The sequence below is a fragment of the Mauremys mutica genome, chromosome 2, assembly GCF_020497125.1.
Source record: "Mauremys mutica isolate MM-2020 ecotype Southern chromosome 2, ASM2049712v1, whole genome shotgun sequence".
NCBI lineage: Eukaryota > Metazoa > Chordata > Testudines > Geoemydidae > Mauremys > Mauremys mutica.
Window position 1 is genome coordinate 283,733,028 of NC_059073.1, and position 24,130 is coordinate 283,757,157.

Consider the following 24,130-nt stretch of genomic DNA (forward strand, 5'->3'; position numbering starts at 1 on the left):
TGCAAGAGCAATCTATTCACAAGAGTATTTTGCATCATCAAGAGCGGCTCTTCACTGCTGTGCAAAATCTTTCCAGTAAAGCAACAGACCTTGATGCTGTGCACAACACTGGGAAACCTGGCTGGTTTGGGGCAGGAGTGTTCTTGTCCGGTCTCTACTCTTGCAGTGCCACCGAGCAGCCGGAGCATTGGCAGGCTTTGAAGGCCTGGCGAGACATGCCCACTCCTGCTTGGTGCACACTGCTCAAAACTGGAAACGGAACTCACCTGGTGCCTATTCCTGCAGCATATGGCAATAACTCCAAGAGAGGGAGATCGCTCCTTTGGGCAGCTCAGCAAGCTAGCTACCACAGAATCAAAGTGAATTTTAAACGCTGCTTGCTGCGGTTTCTAGTTAGTTGCAATTTGGTGAGCCATTAAGAGTTATACAACCAGTGAAGCCCGCAGATGGAACTCTGCTCTTGATAAACCTGAGCAGCTCTGAGGAGCACATCACCTCTGGTCTCACCCTGGCCTCCTACCCCGACCCCTCCATTTCTCACTCACCCAGCTTCTCTCCTCTAACCTTCTCACTCCCAAACCTCAGCTTCCCCCCACACTTAGACTATAAGGCCAGAAGGGACCATCGTGATCATCTAGTCTGACCTCCTGCGCATTGCAGGCCACAGAAAGAACCTCACCCACCTGCTCCTGTGATAGACCCATAACCTCTGGTTGAGCTACTGGAGCCCTCAAATCCTGATGTAAAGACTTCAGGTTACAGAGAATCGGCCATTTACTCTGGTTCAAACCAGCAAGTGACCCGTGCCCCACGCTGCAGAGAAGACAAACACTTGTGTTTTTTCCGGAGGCTAGACAAAGAGCGGTTTTCCCAGGTGCCATAGCTTATCCTTAGCAGATCACTTCCTGCACAAGTACACAGCCAGGCAAGTCTTGTACGCAGACCTGAGAAGAAGGATGGTCGTGTGTGTCATGTATTTCAGTACCAGATAAGGACTGGCTACAGAGCTTGCTTACACACACCAGATGTGTTCATCGGAAGATCCTTTAATGCTCTGCTAGGTACGGCTGAGGTTCATTTAAATAAGGTGTTTTACACATAGAGCCAGTTAGTGGCTGAACAGTATAATACTCCTTTACAGTGGGTTTAAGACACTAGACTAGGACTCAGGAGATGTGGGTTTAAGTTCTGAGTTAGGCACAAATTTCTTGTGCAACCGTGGGCAGGTCACGCCATCTCTTTGTGCCTCATGTCCCAATCTGTAAAATGGAGATATGCTATTGATCGCCTTTGTAAAGCAGTGTGAGATATACTGAGGAAAAGGGCAATGTATGACATGGGTATTATCTGTAAAATGGGGATAATATTGCTTCCTTTTCTCCCACACTCCAGCTGTCTTGCCTAGACTGCAAGCTCTTCTGGGCAGGAGCTAGCTCATAGGGGATGTCTACACTGGATACGCTACAGCAGCACAGCTACAGTTGCGCAGCTGTAGATTAGGCAGTTACTACATGATGGAAGGGAGGGGCTCCTCCGTCGCTGTAGTCAATCCACCTCTCTGGGGAATGGTAGGTAGCTCGATGGAAGAATTCTTCTGTCAACCTAGCAGTGTCTATCCTGGGGCGTAGGTCGGCTTAATTACATTGCATAGGGTGTGAAACCTAACTTTGTACTCTAGACCAGCCCTTCCAGTGTCTATGTATAACACACAGCGCTAGAGAGGCTCTGATCTTGGGTGGATCCTTAAGTTGCTACTGTAAACAATGGCCTCATAATCTTTTTAAGACTCTTTCTTTGCTATGTATGGCAGAGCAAACATCTGTCACCCTCTGGATCAGCCTGTTCTCAGTGCTTTTTCTCTTCCAGTAGTAAGCCACCTCTCTTCAGTATGCAATTCAGTATACACAGCATGTACCCCAAACACCAGCCCATCGAGTGGCTGAGTGTATGGCTCTGACGCTCAGACGGATATATGGCTGCAAAATGCTTCAACGAGACAGCACGTTTCGGTGAAAATGTTCCAACCAGCTCTGCTGAAATCTGGATTAGCCCCAGTGTTTTTCTAAGTAAGAGACTTGGGGGGAGGAACAGCTTCACAAGGACTGGTGGGAGCCATGCTCCACTCTGCTCTTTAACACCAGCTCTCTGAGTCGTGGTGACCCTGTTCTCACCACTTACTTTTAATATTTAATTGGAGTCCTGCTGGGGGACTTTGCCCACCTAGCGCCAAAGAGAGTGGACAGGAATAAGGAATCAGCTGCATGGTAGCGAGGTGCATCAAGGAACAAATTATATGGCAGAGTCATATCCTGGGCTCAGACCAGCATTCTAGCAAGTAAGTGACTTAACTCTGAATTCTCCTCAGAACTATTATTCTGTGCTGTGATGGATTGCAGAAAGCTTGAATGCACTCAGCCTAGAAATTACTGTGTACTCTTGTCAGCTGGGGGGCTGCATTGCTCATATGGGAAACGTTTATCATGTTCTAGAAAGGTAAGTAAAGTAGGAGAAATGGGTTGAAATTAAGAAAAGGGACATATCATCTGAATCTTAGGAAACATGTCCCTAATGGTGAGATCAGGCTGTATAATAATCTTCTAAAGGACCACCACTGTGAGTCATTTAAAACTAGACATAATGCACCCCAAAAGTATACCCCAGACTGGCCCACAGCAGATGGGACTAGATCAGGGATCGGCAACCTTTCAGAAGCGGTGTGCCGAGTCTTCATTTATTCACTCTAATTTAAGGTTTCACGTGCCGGTAATACATTTTACCATTTTTAGAAGGTCTCTTTCTATAAGTCTATAATATATAACGAAGCTATTGTTGTATGTAAAGTAAATAAGGTTTTCAAAATGTTTAAGAAGCTTTATTTAAAATTGAATTAAAAGGAAGAGTCCCCCGGACCAGTGGCCAGGACCCGAGCAGTGTGAGTGCCACTGAAAATCAGCTCGAGTGCCGCCTTCGGCACGCGTGCCATAGGTTGCCTACCTCTGGACTAGATGATCTAATAAGTCTTTTCCTTCTCGAACATCTATGATATTTAATTGAAACATCCTTGTATGTGAAATGGAAAGTGTCGTGGCCAAAGGTTTCAAAGGTGACTAGTGTTTTGGGTGCCCCACTCCTTGGGGGCCCAGTTTGAGAGGCCTTGAGGGGGGACAGATTTTCAGAAAGTGCTCTGCCACCAAAATCAGGTACTTTAATGTGTCTTCAGTTGGGCCCTCAAAATCACTAGTTTCTTTTGAAAATCTTGGCCTGACTATTCTTTTGGAGAATGCAAATTGCTACTGAAATACAGTTTACAAACAAAATAGGGAGTTTTAACGTGAAAATCTAATGTAGGAATGGTTTCCGTTTTTCCACAATCTTGTATTGTGAATTTTCATTGTAAATAAATAACTTACACACAAACTGTAGCCAGTTATTGTTTCTATGAGAGCAATGTCTAGAGGACCTATTCAAAAACCAGGGCCAAGAAGGTTCAGTACATTTTGAAATATCAGTTTAATGATCTATAGACCAGTGCCTGATACTTTTGCTACTTATTCTTGGGCTTGAATACAGCCATATCTAGTTAACAGACATTAAACTAGACAGACATATTGATGGCAGCAGAGGCATACAAATGCTAAATATCACCTCCTCCAGGTACCACCTCCATTAAGGAGAGGCAGTTGGAAGATCACACAACATTGGAACTAAAGGATGGACCGGTACTAGACCAAATTGTGCCCTCAGATACAGACACAAAACTTCCATTAAAGTAGTTTAATTTTGCAATGATAAAGAGCTCTCCGTCTCTGGTATGTCTTCATTAGGGGCTCTCTACCCTACTCTGGCAGAGGGATGGACATGAAGATGCAGTAGAGTTCTAGTAGTGACAGGGCCGCCCAGAGGATTCAGGGAGCCTGGGGTCTTTGGTGGTGGGGGGCCCCCGCCACCAAATTGCCACTGAAGATGTGGCACTTCGGCGGTGGGTCCCGGGGCGGAAGGATCCCCCGCCACAGGTCTTTGGGGCACTTCGGTGGCAGGTACCGAACAGAAGGACCCCCCGCCACCGAATTGCCACCGAAGACCCGGAGCGGAAAAAGCTCCGGGGGCTCAGGCCCCGCGAGAGTTTTCCGGGTCCCCCGGAGCGAGTGAAGAACCCCGCTCCAGGAGCCCTGAAAAACTCTCGTGGGGGCCCTTGCGGGGCCCGGGGCAAATTGCTCCACTTGCCCCACCCTGGGCAGCCCTGAGTAGTGAGAGACTGAAAAGACCTAACTCCTGCATCAGACTTAAATTGGACGTAACGAGCACCTTTTAGCTGGATGTTACTTTGTAAAAGTTAATGTTGCAAAGAATGAAAAAACCTAGCACAGTTCTAATTTAATCAGTGTTGCCTCTAGCCCTTGCCATGCCTAGCACGCTAGTAGGTACTGTACAAATATATATTTTTTATTAGTAGCATTTCCCAAAATTTGAAAAACCTTTCCCAAATGGTTTCAAGAGAGACAGACATAAATGGGGGAAAACCTGGCCCCAGTGAAGTCGATGGGAGTTTTGCCACCAACTTCAATAGGGCCAGGGCCAGAATTTCAACCCAAATGTTTCCTGATGGAGAAAACTCCAAGAGTGAGTTACTTTTACTTCCTCCCTGTAATTTACTTTCTAATTTACAAGCAGGCAGCCTGGATAGAGTTTGCACAATATCCCAGCCTTTGCCATCTCTCTCCCTTCTCTGTCAATTCCATCTTTCCCTGCTCCTTTTAATCTGATTGAAAGTGTGGCTGTTTCTAGCAACTCTCAACACCAGGGGTTGGATGAGGATTCACGCTTCAGGGTATATAGCCAAGCTGGGCAGAAGAACTTTTGTATTTTCCTCCTCATTTCCATGCATCTGTAACCATCCTCAGGCTGTGCACTGAGGCCCCAGGTCAGGAAATCATCCTTCAACAAGGCAGAATTTAAGCAGGCGGGATTAATTTGAAGCCTGTGCTTAAGTCATGCTGATCGGCTTTCCTGAATCAGAACCATAAGCCATGATGGGGTGTACAAACCCCACTCTGGGGAACAGGGGGTTAAGGAGCAGATCTGGTCACAGGAAGCTCCACCCAGCTGAGCCTGCTGGGAGTGCTCTCAATGGAGGTGGGTTTAAAAAGCGGAGCACGCTCAGTCAGGGTGGTCATGCAAGCAAGGAGCCCTGCACCGCTCTTCACTCAAAGCCGCTAGCCACTGCAGAAGAGACAGTGGAGTAGCTGCTCGGGAGTGGGGAAGGGAATCTCTTAACCCTCTCCTGGGGGGATGCTATAAGCCAGGCCTGCAGCGTGCCTCAGAAGAGGCCAGGACATGGTTAAAGTAACCAAGGGAGTAGACTGGGTGATACCCTAGCCCAGGTCACATACCTGAACTGCCTGACCCCAGACCCTGGGTTGGAACCTGCAGGATGAGAGTGCCCCGGTTCCCCTACCATCAACTCCCTGGACTTGAACCACTAAGCACTACTGCCAACTACAGCCAGCCAGTGCTCTGACCACTCGGGGACAGGGTCTAACAAGATGGTCCCCACCGCAAGCTGCACACACTGTGGTAGTATCAGAAAGCGCATGATCTTTCCTATGATATTTCTGCCCTGTGACCGAGGTCCCGGGGGAAGCCAGCGGAGGTCATTCAATTAAAGTGAACTGCAAAGAATGGGGCAGACAATCCCCCAAAACTGGTGGCTATTCCAATACTTAGATTTACCAAGCCAGCATAAAACAGCTTCTTTATTACCCCACTGGTTACTAAGTCAACAACACAGTTTCCTTAAAGTAACCCAGCTCCAGGCCTCCACCTAGTTACCCAAGTCAGATATGATGAGGATTAATGAAAATCTTATTCATCATATAAAAAAGTTCTACCAATCCCAAAGGATCAGACACATTACCTCCCAGGCTAATAAATATTCCAAATCTTACCCAAATACATGCTTGCAACCAATTCTTATAAACTAAACTAAAACTTAAATTAAAAAAGAAAAGGGAGAGAGTATGGTTCAAGATGAATATACATACAGACACGAGTTCAATTCTTGAGGTTCAGATTCATAGCAGAGATGGTGAGCTTTGTAGTTGCAAACAAGTTCCTTTAGAATTCAGTCCATGGTTTATAGTCCAATGTCCAATATCATATTCAGGGAGTTCCAGTTTAGGACTGGGATCTCAATCCTTATGGCTTAGACTTCCCCTGCATGGAACCTTAAGCAGATCTGACATGACAGGATCAGAACCCAAGGTTCTCATACACAGTTTTTCTTGACCACACAGTCGTGAGTAAACCACAGGCTTTTGATGTAACCTTCTGTTTTCCAAACCTCACCAGTAATTAACTTCATGAATTAACATAAAATAATTTAATCCATTAAGCAGTCTATCACAAACTTCAAAGAGACATATAGACAATGACATTATTTCACCCAAGATTCATCTAAATGTTAATATTCCATTTTGATCACTGAATCAATAGCTATAGTGACAGACCGGAACTGTCTGTTTACATGGCTAACATTTACAAGATTAATAAGTAAGCACACAATTAGTATCACCTTTAATTTCTAACAATATAGGTTTGCATTTCAAGGTTCTAGCCTATCTAACATTGAATGGCCCTAATTACCATTCACATACTTTCTCACATGTCTTTAAAGGTCAGCTTTGGGTTAGTTAGCCTACAGTCTGTTTAACCCTTTCTGGCCATGTGTTAGACTTTGTATAAGATTCGTTTCAATTATATAACAGTGGTAGCAACAATGGTTTACATGATTATATTTTAATTAGATAACATCACATGCCCCATCGAATGCCAGAGTATCTATAGAGCCCCAAGTTCGACCTTCCGCTGCCCCCAGGGCCGGCTCCAGGCACCAGCCTACCAAGCACGTGCTTGGGGCGGCACCTTGGGAGGGGGCGGCGATCGGGGTTTGTTTTTGTTGTTTTTGGTTTGGCCAGGCGGCACTGCGGAGGGGCGGGGACTTGGGCGGCGCGACGCAACGCTGGGGGGGCGGAGACTTGGGCGGCGTGACGCGACGCTCGGGGAGAGGTCGGACGGCGCTCGTGCGGGCAGGGCGGCGCTCTTTTTTTTTTGATTGGGGCGGCAAAAATGTTAGAGCCGGCCTTGGCTGCCCCCATTCAATCTAACTGATGTAAGGAGTTTGCAGAGGTGTCTATATAATACACACTACTGCAAGATATAAATGGAATGGAGAGATTTTCAAAGGCTTTCCCCAAACTCACGGTGCATTGATTTTGCTTCTTTTCTCTGCTGCCAGCAGGTAGAGAGTTGGAGCAGGTACGGAGAGCATGGAAAGGGCTGATAAGCCGAGGCAGCCTCAGTCCTTTCACGCTGCCTTTGGCTCTCCAGGGAGCAGTTCAGCCCACCGAGCAGTGGCTCTAAGAAGAAATTCTGTCTCAGCATTAGTGGCCAGGTGAGCAGCCGATTTCCAAATGCCTCTAACCATTCTGTATTACTGATGTACTGAGATCCGGACTAACTGCAGCAAGAAACCTCCAGCCCACCCTCAGGGAGCTCTTAAACACACAGTTCATATGCAGCGGACTCTAACCAACAGGGCCAGTTACAACCTATAAAGCCCTGACTGACAGCGAGGGACCCCCTGCCTCTCTCCCCTGACATACCACCATAGCTGAGGTCAGCGGGGCATGCAAGCTGGGTATCCCTCATGAGGCAGCAGCGGACAGGGCAGGTTCTGTGAGGACTCTGGGATTCTGGAACTTGCTCCGCAATAGCCCAGGTTTGGTGACCTTCTGGGCACACTGCAAAAGGCCCTTGTTGGAGAGGGGTTTTGGAGAGGGCTAACCGTGCGCATCCCACAGTGAGGAAAGGTTTCTAGGTGACTGGCGGGCCGAGGTCCTGTTAAAGTGATCACTGGGATGCTGCTGGGATTGTTTTAACAATATGGCAGGGTAGCTAGAGCCTTGGAGAGGCAGCTGTTTATTATTTCAAAATTAAATAAATCCTACGCTAACACTTACCCACTTGGAGCACAACCCCAGCAGCAACACAAACCCATTGTAATAATAATCCAACCCCACCCAAGAGAACCACCAGCAGAGTCCCCACTCGATTAGCAGGGGGCATGTGTGTCCCAGAGACCCCTCTGCCCTCACCTCAGACAGTAGAAGAAAAAAAACATAAGGGTTGGAAGGGACCTCAGGAGGTCATCTAGTCCAACCCCCTGCTCAAAGCAGGACCAATCCCCAGACAGATTTTTACCCCAGTTCCCTAAATGGCCCCCTTAACGATTGCACTCATAACCCTGGGTTTAGCAGGCCAATGCTCAAACCACTGAGCTATCCCTCCCCCTCTGCCCAGTGGAGCAGAGGGGTCTCTCTTAAATGATAGGACGTTGAACTCCTTCTCTTTGAAGGTTCATTTTAAGATCTCTGGTGTCTACTGTAAGTGTTTAGGGTCAGACTCTGCCTTCTGACATGCACAGAAAACTCCCAGTGAAGTCAAGTGCATCCCTGAAACTGGAATCAGGTCCCCTGATTCATCTAGTGCAGCCTTCACCACAAGCGTTCCTCCACCCTCTTTCTACCAGGCTCTGTCTGCACATTTTCCTGCACGATTTCTCCATTTCTCCAGGGGCGCAGTATTAGCTCTTCACATTGGTGTGTCTCTGAGCTATTGCCGGTGCTCTCCAAAGGAGGGTGGTGCATTCTCCTGGTGCTAGTTCTCTTCTCTGCTGCAGTTTCGCTGAAATCAGTAGATTATCAGTACCTACCTGCTAGGGCTTGGTGACATTTTTCAACTGAAACTTTTTTTCCACACCGCCAAAAAAATGCAGATTTGGCAACTCTGAAACATTTCACAAATTAGCATGGATGTCACCAGATTGCTTTGGTGGAGGGGAAAAAAAAAAACCTAAATAACATTCCAAAAAAAACCAAACACTTTGTTTCAACATTTTTTAAATGAAACATTTCAAAATTTCCTTTCACTGTATTTAATGTTTTAAAATGTTAAAAAAAAAATTCTCAAAATTGAAACAAAATATTATGTTTTGAGTCAAACAAAACACGTTCACACACGAACAGAATTAGAATCAGAGTGGCAGCCAGAGAAAGAAGGAGAGGAGGCTAAAGAGACTGAAAACTGTGAGGAAAAACTATACATTATTTGTCTAAGGTACAGAGAAAAGTACACTGAGGAGTCGCTGGCGAGCTGCAGTTCTCTGCCCTATTGTTCTACTGTTTGTGTGTTCCTGGACACCACAGCCTGAGTAAGCTAATATTGATCTACTGCTATTAATATTTGGATTACAGGAAATCAAAACACACTGACTATTACATTTATCTTGCTTATTATGTGTGCATAGATGTGAAGTATTTTATTTTAGGATGTCAACAGGAAGATGCCATAACTGAGAAAATGAAGGCGCTCAATCTATTTAGCACATTGAAGAGACGCTTAAGAGGTGACTTGATCCAGTCTCTCAGTGAGAAGATGTCTGGTAGTAGACGACTCTAGTTTAGCAGAGAAAGACACAGCAAGAACCAAAGAATCCTGTGGCACCTTATAGACTAACAGATGTATTGGAGCATGAGCTTTCGTGGATGCATCCGACGAAGTGGGTATTCACCCACGAAAGCTCATGCTCCAATACTAGTTAGTCTATAAGGTGCCTCAGGACTCTTTGCTGCTTTTACAGATCCAGACTAACACAGCTACCCCTCTGATACTTGACAGCAAGAACCAGTGGCTGGAAATTGGTGTTAGAAAAATTCCAACTGGAAATTAGGCTTAATTTTTTAACAGCCAGGGTAGTTAACCATTGGGGAAGCTTACTGAGGGGTGAGGTGGATTCTCCAACCTTGGAGTCTTTAAATTAAGACTGGATCTCTTTCCAAAAGATGTGCTCTATCTAGTTCAACCACAAGTTGTTGGGTTCATTGCAGGAATCCCTAGGGGAAGTTGTCTGGCCTCTGTTATACATGAGGTCAGACTAGATGATCACAGTGGCTCCTCCTGCCTGTAAAATCTATCAAATCCCATTTCTCCATACCTCAAATATCAAAATGTCCAAGTCATCCCTGTGGGTACTCAGGGCTGTGAGGCACCTCGCTACCACCTGCCCTTAGCGTGAGGAAGCCTTGTCTGAGCCTGCCAGGGGTCAGCCCCCTGGCACCACCAGCCCAGAGGTAACCTCCGAGCCTAAGCAGGTTCCGCTGTTCCTCTGCAGGTAAGGCACACTCCAACCCCCGAGCCCTTCGAGCATCCCCCCGGAGTGTCCAGCCTGTGTTCCGCTGGGCACCTGCAGAATTCACAGATCCGCTGTTCCCAAAGGAACAGTGCCCTCCAGCTTACCGCACCACCCAACTCACAGCACTTAGATTTGTTTACAGGGAAAACAAGTAAAAGTTTGTTTAAAAAGGCCTAAAGATTCTAGAAGTAGCATGCAAAAGATTTGGAAACGGGCTTACATGTAAAATAAAATTATACCCCGCTTTCTAGCGCCTAAACTTAAGACATCCTCCTGCCTCACTAAAGGTAGCTCACCCAAAGCTTTTCTCACAGGGTTAAACAGCCAGACAGCTGTGATCATCCATTCATAAAATAAGCCGGCTGGCAGTTTGCCCCCTACATGAAGGATACCTGAGTGTACCTCTGCACCCTCAGATATAGTTCCAGAAATCCATTGTCTTCACTTGTAAACAGGGTACCCCTTGCTGCTTGTTTTTTTACTGGAGAGAATCTCCCCTGGAGACTTCACAATCTCATGATTAGCATTTGCTCAGCCTTTAAATAGGTGTTCATTGTGAAGTAGATAGTACTCAGTTTCCATATAGCCAGACAGGTCGATAAGCATCTCCCAACTGAAAGGAACTGATTTATCACCTTTTGGTGGCCAGCCCCAACTCAGACCTTAAGCACATTTAGATACATGACTTCTTACGAATTATCTGCACATACATTTCACAGTGATTGTGATGACCAGTGTGACACAAGCTTTCAGTAGAGACTTTACACGATACCCTTTGAGGAACTATTATGTCAATACCAGACCCAGGGGATCCCTGTAACCCTATGCGCCCCTCCGCCCTTTGGCACCAGGAGGTCACTGGGTGGCAATCCCAAATTCAGATCCATCCCTTTATCCGAAAGTCGTATCAAAGCCAGAATTCGTTTTTCATGAAACCTGAGTTTCAAAGGTTTAAAGCCCCTCTGCTCCACCAAGACCTTTGAAAAACTGGGTATTTCCTCTACAGGAAAAAAATGCATGTATTAAATGCACTGAATAGAAAGGAAGTAAAGTGCCACATTCGGTCTTTTGTGTAGGTATCAGAACATACTGGATTGTGAAAGTGCCACATCAAAGCAAGACAACTGCAAGGTGAGCTACAGGCAAACTGGTTATTATACGAGGGGTAGACTTGAGTACAGGCTGACACACTGTATTGTCCTAATGAATGAAAATCAAGCAATTCATAGGAGCTGGCTAGTGCCCTTCTCATGAGGGTTCAGTTCAGCTTAAGACTTGGTCACATCATTGGTATGCCCAATGCCCAGAGAATCAGACACAGGAAAGGACACATTGTGTATATCTACACCTGAAATGCTACAGCGGCACAACAGCTGCACTGTAGTGTTTCTACTGTAGATGCTTACTATAGCGTTGCTGTAGTAAATCCTCCACTCCAAAAAGCAATAGGTAGATGGATGGAAGAAGTCCTCTGTTGATCTGGTGGTGTCTTCACCTGGGCTTAGATTGTTTAATTATATCACATCAGTAGTGAAATTTTTCAGTCTTGTGTGATGTAGTTAAGTCAACCTAGTTTTCTAGTGTAGACCAGCCCCTAGTATTCTATAACATTTTTAAAGTTTCCTTTTATAAAATTCAGTTGATTTTGATTGACTATATAACAGGCTTTAGGACCTTGCAGAATCCTAAAACTATTAGCAGAATTTCCCACTGGCTAGGCAGCTGGCATGCAGTGACTGCTGTTTATCATGCTGTGATGAGTACTCTCATTGTTGACTTGTACTCCCCCATCTGCCTGTATCTACCTATTGTCTCTCATCTTCTGCTTCGATTGTAAGCTCCTTTGTTCTGTGTTTGTACAGCACCTAGCACAGTGGGGCCCTGATCCATGACTGGGGCCTCTAGGAGCCAAGAATACAAATAATAAACCCACGCCAGGGAAACCATTCAACTCCCATTGGAGAGTGAGATTTAACTACCCTATTCTCACATGACTAAATTCAAGATTTGAACCCATGTCTGAAGAGGTTAGTTGCTGATCTTGCAAGCTGATCCATGCAGGAAGACCCCATTGAAACCTGTGGGGCTCTGCGCATGGAGCAATGGTTAGCCTATGCAGACCAGCTTGCAGAAATGGGTGCCTAGCATTTTAACCCACTACACCAACCTGGGCTATAACTGTGTGTATCTTTATTTGTTTAGTAACTTAAAAAGGAACAAGAACGTAGATCTTCCCCTCCCCCCTCCCATCAGTCAGCACAAAGCACTGGTCTTTCTGCATTAGGATGCAAGCAAAGTGTATTTGAACTCAATATTAAACAAACATTTCTGAAACTAATTATATTAATTGTTATTATCAAGCATTTAAACAGTACTGTAGCTACAGAGTCTGATTCTCTTCTCACATCAGCCTTATTGCTTTGTAATTTGATTGACTTCAATGTTGCCATTCCTGATTTACACCAGTGGAAGAGGGAATGAATGTGGTCCAAACACAGCACTTTACAGAATGCAGAATAAGACAGTCCCTCCCACAAAAAAAATATACTCTAGCATAGACAAGACAAAACATGGGACCACAGTTCAGGAAAAGGTGAGCCATGTGCAGATCAGGGTCGCTAGGGTTTATGGAAGGAGTGGTTTCTAGGGAGGAGCAGTCAGAAGAACAGGAGGAGAGTGATTGATGGAAGACTGTTCCAAGCCTAGTAACATGAAAGAAGACATGAAGCTGAGAGTGGGTGATGGCGATCAGGACTGGGAGTAGAGTATTACAATCACAGTGTGCTCCGTATGGACAGAGCTATGTGGGAGGTGGTAGAGTAAGTCTATTTTGATGCATTTTTTAGATCATGGTGAGAAATGTTCTACAACAGGCTTCAGGGGGAAAACCTGCCTTACCTCAAGGCCACAGCGATGATGGGTCGAGGAACAAATCCATGGAGAACCTCACCTTCCATCAAACCAGTAGCACTGCAATGAATTCCAGGAGACTTCAGACCAGCTTCAACACCGGTAAAGCTGCTTCCACTTCATGGCTTGCGGCTTTCCCTTTTGCTACACTGCAGACAGCATCTTTCAGTGACAGTTTTAGGAAGACTGAAACGGGGTCCAGCACAGTGACAACCACCCAGCCTCTGACCCAGGGGGCTAAACCCTGGACTGAATTGTCCTTCTCTTCAACCCAGAGCAATAGCAGGAGGCAACAATGGAGCGCTGCAACCTCCATAGGGAAGGATTCAGCCAGAAAGGTTGGTGAACTCTCTTCTTCCAAACCTCCCAAGAAATGTATTTCCCTTTGGCATTCAGGGCTGAACCCTGCTGCCTTTGAACTCAGTGGTGAAATGCCAATTGTTGTCAAGGGGATAGGGAAGCACTATTGTAGAATGGTGAGCGGAACTGAGGAAAGAAGATCAGGTTTCAGGAAGGACAGATATTGGTGTGACACTAGATGCTCAGAAAAGTAGGGCTGGGGGTTGCTCCCAGGTGTGGCTAGGAGACAAACAGCAGAGCCTAATGCACGCAACACTGGCTTCTCTGCATCACTAACACCATGTTTCTCATAACTCACAGTGCTTGCTGCAACACATATTGCGAGTGAAACAAGCACACTACCAGCTTCCCAAGCAGTGCTGTAACAAGGGCGAGGCGAGTGAGGCACTTGCCTCGGGCGGGCAAAGCGGAGGGGCTCCACCGCAATTGGTGGCAGCTCTACCACCGCCGCTTCTTCAGCGGCAATTCGTCAGCGGGTCCCTGATTCCCTGTCATAGGGAAGGACCTGCCGATGAATTGCCGCTGCCACTTCATTCATTCTTCGGTGGCAATTCAGCGGCAGGTCCTTCTCTCTGAGAGGGACTCAGGGGCCCGCCACCAAATTGCCGCTGAAGAATGAATGAATGAAGCGGCAGCGGCAATTTGGCGGCAGGTCCTTTACTCCAACAGGGACTCAGGGACCCGCCACCGAAGAGCCTGGAGCAGGCCCATGCCTCGGGCATAAAAATTCCTTGTTACGGCTTTGTTCCCAAGCACATACCATGTTTCCTGTGGACCAGTTTTTGCCACCTGTTTTTACCTGCTCCATGAGCCACCCCACTGGGTTCAGTGGAACTACTTCTGGAGTAGGGTACTACTCCCTGGGAGTAATAGTGGCAGAATCTGGCTCTTCATTAGTAATTGGTGGTGTTTGTAAGGGGAAATGTATTAGATTTTTAGCACTAATTCATGTGACCAGTGAATAACACTGAGGAGAGCCAGGAAACATCCACTGGTGAGAACAAACGCATTTCCACTTGTAGTTTAAACTAGATTTGAACCCTGTTCTGCAGAGTGTACAAATCCACTGTGGGACAAAGTCCCCTCCTCCACAGCTCTCCTAATCTAAACCCACATCCGTCTGACCCTGAAACACAGTTCAGCCTAGGCCTTCCAGGACTCAGTGATTTTGAACAGGCTGTTTCCAGGAACAAGAGGCACATGCCCCAACATCTATTAAGTACCCTGAAAATCCTTGGGTGACCCAGAAAACACAGTTACACAAACGCACTCACAGTACCTTCATGCCAGTCATAGAATTGAGGCCGTACTGGACCTCGTTGTGCATACTCTTTCTGAGACCAACTAACAAAGACAGGAGAACTGCTTACCCATTTTCTACACCTCTTGGCAGCAGAGACAGTGAAGGAATCAACTGTAAATCAAAAAGTCTTGGAAGAAAGGAGTTAATGAGCCTTAACACTTTGGCAGAGGGGGTGGAGGTGAAGCACAAACCTGTAAGCCCTATAAAGAGAGTCAAACAAGATACTACTGCTAGTCATTAGCATCAAGGTAGATGACTCGCCATAGCACTGCTGGATAAGGCCCTTTCGAGACCCTCATCTGGAACAGCATGTAGCGCCGCTGTAGTGTAGAGCATTACTGGTCGTGATTCCACAGGGAGGAGAGGATTCCCTGACTGAGGAGGCAACAATGAACAACAAAGATAATTTCAGGAATGAGAAATCTACATGCTGTAGGGATAGGTTAAAGAAAGGGCCGGGCTTACCTCTGTCAGAAAGATGAAACAATGAGGTGACCTTAAAAAAGCTGGCAAAACATTCCCCAGGACTTCGGGTTGACAGGCAAATAAAGCTTTCTGGAAATGGCTAAAAAATAAGGGATACAATCGCCAAGGGCCAGATTTTGATCGCTTTACTTGCATGGAGTAGTACCTTACTCACTAAATATGCTGTTGAAACCAATGGGATTACTCCTGGAGTAATTTATTAAGGGGGACGTAACTGAGGCCAAAATTAAGAGTAAACCAGGTATTTATTTGGTGACCTGAGTTACCCTGGGGGTTAAGTGGCTCTGGAGCGTGCTTAGGTGAAGCTGCGACAGTGTCGGTAATATGGAGTGGAATCCTTAGTATTGCTTAGAAGTGCCTGGAATCAAAACACTGTCAGCTCTCTGGGGCTGGTGCACTCTCCTGATTATAAAACAATTTGGGCTTGATGCTAGCATGCCAAAGTGTAATATGCAGCGGGTCTATCAGAACCGCAATGGGACAATAGACCCTATGGTCTAATTGCTTTCCATACATGCCAGTGCCTAGCAAGGTTCCTAAAGTCTGTTTATGGACATGTAACTGTTCAGCTAGCCGCTCAGACTGTTCTCATTCCCATACAGGAAGTGAAGCTCCCCGGGAAAAGTAAGACGCCCATCGCGCAAGTGCCAGATACAGCCTGTGACTCAGCCCCCGGCAAGCGCTGTGAGTTTCTGATTTATTTTGGTTCCTGGGTGATTTCAGCAGCTCTGCTGCCAGGTCTCTGATTGCGCCGATCACAAAAGAGGGGTCACCCTCAACTCTCGTGCAAACCCACTGGTATAAGTTAAATCAACCCTGAAAGCAGAATTTGACCAAGGTCATGCTCGCCAGCATCAGTGGCAGCTTGGATGGCAAGGAGAGGTAGCTTGATGGGTCTGTCTTCCCTAGAGAGTACAGAGTCGCTCTCCAGGAGTCAAAAGAAGAGGGCAGATTATCTAGCCAGTAAGACATACAGCAAATTACTCAAAGCAAATCAAATGTAAATCTGTCATTTACAGCGAGGTTTTTTAGCCTCAAAGCATGAGACATTATTACAGTCCAAGTTTAGAAATTGAGAAACTGAGGCACGTTACTCTGAAGTGACTTGCTCATGACCACACACTGAGCCCGTGAGAGCAGGGGTTGGAAAGCAGAAGCTGCTGGCACCCAGGCCAGTGCTCTGTCCACTAGATCATGTTGACTCTCTCTCTACTGTTAGTCTCTGGGCTAATGTTTAAAAATAGCTGATATCAAATTAGCCCGTGTTTAGCCTGGATGGGTTTGCGCTGCATTCGAGATGAAATAATTTTTCTGTGCTACTCAGTGAGCTATGCAGTTTATTTTGTACATAACTTATGATTGAACTACAGCACTCTTGGCTTGATTCCATTGCAGGCATTGCCTAGGTGATGAATCAGACCCAGTCATCACTGACTTAAGATAGTGATCCCAGTGCTGTGATCTCATTAGAGCCTAGCCATTGCTTTTGTACTGTCGTTAGGAATGTACTCAGTAGTACAGCTATTTGGGGAAAAGAGCAGCTCAGGAGAACATGGAGGTATCTGGTTCCCACCAGCTTTTTAAACAGAAAGGTTGTGGGAATCATCATCATACCTTGCTAAATAGATATTGAGCTCTTTGGGATACCATTAATGTTAGCTTCATCATTAATTTTACAATGCCAAGTATAGGAACAAAGCTCATCATCTGGCTGATGAATGATGATACACTATCTATCTTAGGATTTTATACTGCCTCCCATCATTGCAGTATCTGAGCACCTTCCATGTCAAATCAATAGCAAAAGCAATAGCAAAGTCCCCAGTGGAGTTCATGGAGTCTCTGGCACATCTCCCCAACAGGGGTCTGAACTCTGCTTGGGGTAGGCACTGGGAGGGGGTTAGGAATGAAAGAGGTGTATACGGTGTGAGTGATTTACAGCAGACCAGCTTTCTCAAAGAGGAAGGCTTAGCAACATTGCCTAGAAATGGTCGGACTCTGGATTGGCAACATCACCTTTGGGAGATTGTTCCTTCCCTCCACACAGAATGCTTCATCCCCAGCTCTGACATGCTTCCTCTGGGGCTTTGAGGTCAGGGCCGCCCGGGGGGAGGCAAGTGGGGCAATTTGCCCCAGGCCCCAGGTCCCACAGGGGCCCCGCGAGCCCTGTCCCGGCAGCGGTCTGGGTCTTCAGCTGCATTTCGGCGGCGGGGGGGGGGGGGGGGGGGGGGGGGGGGGGGGGGGCCTTTCAGTGCTGCTGAAGACGTGGAGCGACTGAAGGGCCCCCTGCTGCCGAAATGCCACCGAAGACCCGAACCACCGCCGGGTGAGTACAAGCGCCGCAGCTCCTCCGCTTTGCCCCAGGCTCCCATAATCCTCTGAGTGGCCCTGATTGAGGTCTGCATTGTCCCAGAGGAGCCCAGCTATATCATTACTATACTCTTTCAACGGTAGCACCCTGTCAGGATCCTGGAAAGGGCAGTCAGGACCACGGGTCAGAGCGGGGTCAAACTTGGGGCCAAGAGTAGTGGAGATGTGCATAGTCAAACTCCAGGCCAGGGTCAATACCAAGGATCACAGTCCGAGTCAGGTTTCAGGGTCCAGGCCAGGAAGCGAGGTCCAAGTCAAGCCGAAGCCAGGAGTTCAAGAGCAGAAAGCAGGACTAGTTGTGGCAGCTACAGGAGATCAACACTATTGCCTGGACACTTCCTGGAACGCCCCTTTGGTTCATATGGGGTGGGGAGCCAATCAGCAGCCATTAGGCTGCTTATAGCTGCTGCTGGATGGCAGCACAGGAGTGTTCACTGCCTGGCAGCTCTGCAGGCAGGGGCGGCTCTAGGCATTTTGCCGCCCCAAGCACGGCAGGCAGGCTGCCTTCGGCGGCTTGCCTGCGGGAGGTCCCTGGTCCCGCGGATTTGGCGGCACGCCTGCGGGAGGTCTGCCAAAGCCGCGGGACCAGCGGACCCTCCGCAGGCATGCTGCCAAAGGCAACCTGCCTGCCGCCCTCGCGGCGACCGGCAGAGCACCCCCCGCGGCTTGCTGCCCCAGGCACGCGCTTGGCGTGCTGGTGCCTGGAGCCGCCCCTGTCTGCAGGCCTGGCTTCGACACCCTCTGGACCTTTAAATTATGCCCCATCCAGATGCGCTCTTTGCCAGCCTGGGTTTGTCCGGAGGGGCTGTGTGGAAAGCTACCATGAGGCCAGGGGGATGGACTTGAGATGGTGGGTCCCAGGATCGCTCTTCTGGGCTATAGCCCACCCAGACTACAAGAGACTAGAGCGAGCTGTGTTTGATTTTTGAGTCCAGTATCTCATGGACCTTGTATTCATCACATCCTTGCATCTGCACCAGAGAGGGCAGTGGTTGGGCTTGGTGACCGAAGGGGTTGTTGACATAGGGTTTTAGCAAGGAGATGTGGATTCAGTCACGGAAGGCTCTTGACTGGCAAGATAGAATCATAGAATATCAGGGTTGGAAGGGAACCTCAGGAGGTCATCTAGTCCAACCCCCTGCTCAAAGCAGGACAAACCCCAACTAAATCATCCCAGCCAGGGCTTTGTCAACCCTTAAAAACCTCTAAGGAAGGAGATTCCACCACCTCCCTAGGTAACCCATTCCAGTGCTTCACCACCCTCCTAGTGAAATAGGCACAGGGCAGTGAGGCCAATGGCCAGTATCCGGGAAGGAGAAGGAGGGACGGACCGGCTTGGGGGAGTTTTCACAAAATAGACCTAGAAGAATCATGACTCCTCCCCGGACCACCAGCTAAGCCCCTGACCCTCGAATGCTGGCACCCGATCAGCCAGACCCAGACCAACAGGGAAGGAGACCCTCAGGAGACTAAGATGCAGGTGCAGGAGCTGGAACAATCTAGGTTAAAGGAGACTTAAGCATTCAAATCTTCGCATGGGGGAACCTTGACAACTGGAAAGAAGAGAGACAGCAGTCAGCAGAGGCACATGCTGCATTGGCTTTTGGGTGTCTGTGTTTCACTCCTCTAACAGACAGAATACACTTATATGTATTTTTTACATTATTCAGGTTTTTTTCTGGAGGATGGGAGTTAAATGAAGGGCAAAGTAGGATGTGATATCAGTTCAGTGCAACAAAGATTAAATTGGTGTCTGATGTGACTACAAATTACAGCATGTTCAGAGCAACTGCAAAATATATATAATTTCTTCTCTTTTCCGCTCCGTTTTGTATTCATTTAAGAATGTATCTACAGGGAATTTTCAAAACTCAAGGTGGAGAGACAGAGAGAGAGAAAGTGAGAGAGTGTATAGCTAGATTATATATTTCTTTCCCTGGTGTAAGATTCACACATCCTTAGTACAGTAGGAACAGACCATAAAATATCCAGAAATCACTTTATTTTTATATTTGTTAGTTTGCCACTAGCTTATGAAAGCATTTCTGTTACTGTACCTGTCCTTCTGATCAAGTATCAGGGGTTAACCATGTTAGTCTGTATGCACAGAAACAACGAGGAGGCCGGTGGCACCTTAAAGACTAATAGATTTATTTGGGCATTAGCTTTTGTGGGTAAAAAACCCACTTCTTCAGGTGCATGATGTGAAAATTACAGATGCAGGCATTATTATTCTGACACGTCCTTCTGATAGCCTCTCTGATATGCGGGCTTACACTGCCATCTAGTGGTAGTGTGGTTTCTTGCCTGTACTCCAAATCCTTGAACTGGACCTTCGCAATTGTACAAATCACCTGGAGGAGATTTATGTTGTTCAGTAGTGGAGTGCGGGGGGCTGAGGGATGTAGTTGCTGTTTAGGAGGGAATATCTCATCTCTTACTCCCTTGGCTGTCTGGCAGAGCTGAGGAAACTGTTCCCCTTGAGGGAGGTGAGCACCGTGTCACTCTGCAGCAAATTAAGGAGCAATGTTGCTGGGCTACGAATATGTTGCCAAGTCGTCTCTAGCAAGGAGGATGGTGACTGTGATCTGAGGTGCCAAACTGTGGGGAGCGGAAAGAAGAGAAAAATAAGAGGGACTTCTCTGGGCTCGAACTGGTCAGCACCTAGCACATTGGGGTCCTGCTCTAGACTAGGACTCTAGACTCCAAGGTAGGAGGAGGATATGGGAACGATCCCCAGCTGGTGTGCCTCAGCAGCACTCCACTGAAGTCAGCTGAGCTACATTAATTCACCCCTGCTGAGGATAAAAGCAAAAAATCCTTCCTTGTATTACAAATATGTCTTTAAATGTAATACATTTCTGGTACTTGCAATAGCACAGGTTATTAAAATAGAAATAATTTTGAAAAACTCACGTCCTTTTCACCATTTTCCCTGTGTTTACCCTGTGCACATTGCTTTCCTTGGAGAATGATAAACTGGTTGGTTTTAGAGGTAGCTAGTCTGTTTCTAGTCAATTTCACTCTCGGATTCTCATGCAGGTCTTCAGTGTTTGGATGGCAAACTCTGCTCTTTTGTTTAAACAAAAACTATTTTCTTATGCAATTGAAACAAAAGGCAATCCTGAAAACATTTCTATTGCATTTCTGTTTCTGTTTCTAAACCTGCCTTTTTGCACCAATGCTGACCTGTCTGTGTCTTTTTCAGTCTGAATATTAGCTTTGTGGATGGCTAGATTGAAGATCAGCACCATTTCTGTTAAGGAAACTGTTGCATCATTCCTACTGCCTGAAGAAAATATGTATTTTAAAAAGCCATTTCATATACATATAATTTTGCCTGATCAACTGTGCAAAAATTTCAGAGGTTTTTGTCGATTGAGTCATATTGGTCTCTTCCCAGTGAATGTCAACAAATGTACTGAATGTTACTGTACATGGACTGGGACACTGTTCTTAGTAAAGGCCAGATTGTGATACCTTTACTCATTTACTCTACAAATACATGGGACTACTAATGCTGTAAGGTACTATTTAGTCATGAATAAGGGTATCAAACCCTGGCCCTAATTTAGCAGGACAGAAACCTTGGCCAAAGCCCTGGAATACAGGCAGCTAATCAAATGAGAAGGGCAAGGATTTGTGACTGTCCTTTACATAAGCAGGGCTGTGCATGTGTCCCAGCAAACACAATTACTTTTCTAACATGACAACAGACAACTGAATGCAAAGTCTATTGGAACTAGCCAACAGAGCTGGCTTTCAGTGGTTTGAGTCTCTCACTGTGTCTCAGTTAGCAAGAAACCTGGGCGTTTTAAAATAGGGGATCCAGGTACCTGTCTTTGGGGCAAGGAAGAAAGGGAGAGTGTAAAAGGGTCTCCCCAAACCCAGCAGACCCTGCCTCTTCTTCAGTTTCCTAACAATCATATGAGCTGGCAGGAGGCCAACTCACCAGCCATTTTGTCAGTGAAGCTCCCATCATTGTCAGTATTTCATTCTCTTTTCCTCAGTGATTCCCTCATTGTTCAAACACAAGCATGGATCATAGAATCATAGACTATCAGGGTTGGAAGGGACCTCAGGAGGTCATCTAGTCCAACCCCCTGCTCAAAGCAGGACCAAACCCAACTAAATCATCCCAGCCAGGGCTTTGTCAAGCCTGACCTTAAAAACCTCTAAGGAAGGAAATTCCACCACCTCCCTAGCTAACCCATTCCAGTGCTTCACCACCCTCCTAGGGGAAAAGTTTTTTCCTAATATCTAACCTAAACCTCCCCCACTGCAACTTGAGACGATTGTTCCTTGTTCTGTCAACTGCAACCACTGAGAACAGTCTAGATCCATTCTCTTTGGAACCCCCTTTCAGGTAGTTGAAAGCAGCTACAAATAAGAACATAAGAATGGCTGTATTGGGTCAGACCAAAGGTCCATCCAGCCCAGTATCCTGTCTACTGACAGTGGCCAATGCCAGGTGCCCCAGAGGGAGTGAACCTAACAGGTAATGATCAAGTGATCTCTCTCCTGCCGCCCATCATCACCCTCTGACAAACAAACAGTGTCTAGGGACACCATTCCTTACTCATCCTGGCTAATAGCCATTAATGGACTTAACCTCCATGAATTTATCTAGTTCTCTTTTAAACCCTGTTATAGTCCTAGCCTTCACAACCTCCTCACGCAAGGAGTTCCACAGGTTAACTGTGCACTATGTGAAGAAGAACTTCCTTTTATTTGTTTTAAACCTGCTGCCCATTAATTTCATTTGGTGGCCCCTAGTTCTTATATTATGGGAACAAGTAAATAACTTTTCCTTATTCACTTTCGCCACACCACTCACGATTTTATATACCTCTATCATATCCCCCCTTAGTCTCCTCTTTTCCAAGTGGAAAAGTCCTAGCCTCTTTAATCTCTCCTCATATGGGACCCATTCCAAACCCCTAACCATTTTAGTTGCCCTTCTCTGAACCTTTTCTAATGCCAGTATATCTTTTTTGAAATGAGGAGACCACATCTGTACACAGTATTCGAGATGTGGGCGTACCATGGATTTATATAAGGGCAGTAAGATATTCTCTCTCTTATTCTCTATCCCTTTTTTAATGATTCCTAACATCCTGTTTGCTTTTTTGACTGCTGCTGCACACTGCATGCACGTCTTCAGAGAACTATCCACGATGACTCCAAGATCTCTTTCCTGATTAGTTGTAGCCCCCATCATATTGAAGGTATAGCTGGGGTTATTTTTTCCAATGTGCATTACTTTACATTTATCCACATTAAATTTCATTTGCCATTTTGTTGCCCAATCACTTAGTTTTGTGAGATCTTTTTGAAGTTCTTCACAGTCTGCTTTGGTCTCAACTATCTTGAGCAGTTTAGTATCATCTGCAAACTTTGCCACCTCACTTTTTACCTCTTTCCCCAGATCATTTATGAATAAGTTGAACAGGATTGGTCCTAGGACTGACCCTTGGGGAACACCACTAGTTACCCCTCTCCATTCTGAGCATTTACCATTTATTCCTAACCTTTGTTCCCTGTCTTTTAACCAGTTCTCAATCCATGAAAGAAGCTTCCCTCTTATCCAGTTACAACTTAATTTACATAAGAGCCTTTGATGAGGGACCTTGTCCCTCTTGTCCACATGGTTGTTGACCTCTTCAAAGAATTCTAGTAGATTAGTAAGACATGATTTCCCTTTACAGAAACCATGTTGACTTTTCCTCAACAATTTATGATCTTCTATGTGTCTGACAATTTTATTCTTTACGATTGTTTCAACTAATTTGCCTAGTACTGACGTTAGACTTACTGGTCTATAACTGCAGGGATCACCTCTAAAGCCCTTTTTAAATATTGGTGTTACATTAGCTATCTTCCAGTCATTGGGTACAGAAGCTGATTTAAAGGACAGGTTACAAACCATAGTTAGTAGTTCCGCAATTTCATATTTGAGTTCTTTCAGAATTCTTGGGTGAATGCCACCTGGTCCCAGTGACTTGTTACTGTTAAGTTTATCAATTAATTCCAAAACCTCCTCTAGTGACACCTCAATCTCTGACAATTCCTCAGATTTGTCACCTACAAAAGCCGACTCAAGTTTGGGAATCTCCCTAACATCCTCAGCAGTGAAGACTGAAGCAAAGAATTCATTTAGTTTCTCCGCAATGACTTGATCATATTTAAGTGCTCCTTTTGTATCTCAATCGTTGAGGGCCCCCACTGGTTGTTTAGCAGGCTTCCTGCTTCTGATGTACTTAAAAAACATTTTGTTATTAGCTTTTGAGTTTTTGGCTAGCTGTTCTTCAAACTCCGTTTTGGCCTTTCTTAATTACATTTTTACATTTAATTTGGCAGTGTTTATGGTCCTTTCTATTTACCTCACTAGGATTTGACTTCCACTTTTAAAAGATGCCTTTTTATCTCCCACTGCTTCTTTTACTTATCTC

At 46.1% G+C, this 24,130-nt stretch overlaps 1 protein-coding gene across 1 annotated transcript in view; it reads left to right on the plus strand.

Moving 5' to 3' along the window:
- The first annotated feature begins 2,249 nt into the window (after positions 1-2,249).
- Positions 2,250-24,130, plus strand: part of XIRP1 (xin actin binding repeat containing 1) — a 53,187-nt gene continuing 31,306 nt past the window's right edge. The window contains exons 1-5 of the mRNA XM_045004350.1: positions 2,250-2,335; positions 7,295-7,450; positions 11,326-11,380; positions 13,096-13,497; positions 15,911-15,992. Coding sequence (XP_044860285.1) covers positions 7,326-7,450; positions 11,326-11,380; positions 13,096-13,497; positions 15,911-15,992 — 664 coding nt within the window. The 5' untranslated portion in view covers positions 2,250-2,335; positions 7,295-7,325. The remainder of the gene's footprint in view (positions 2,336-7,294; positions 7,451-11,325; positions 11,381-13,095; positions 13,498-15,910; positions 15,993-24,130) is intronic.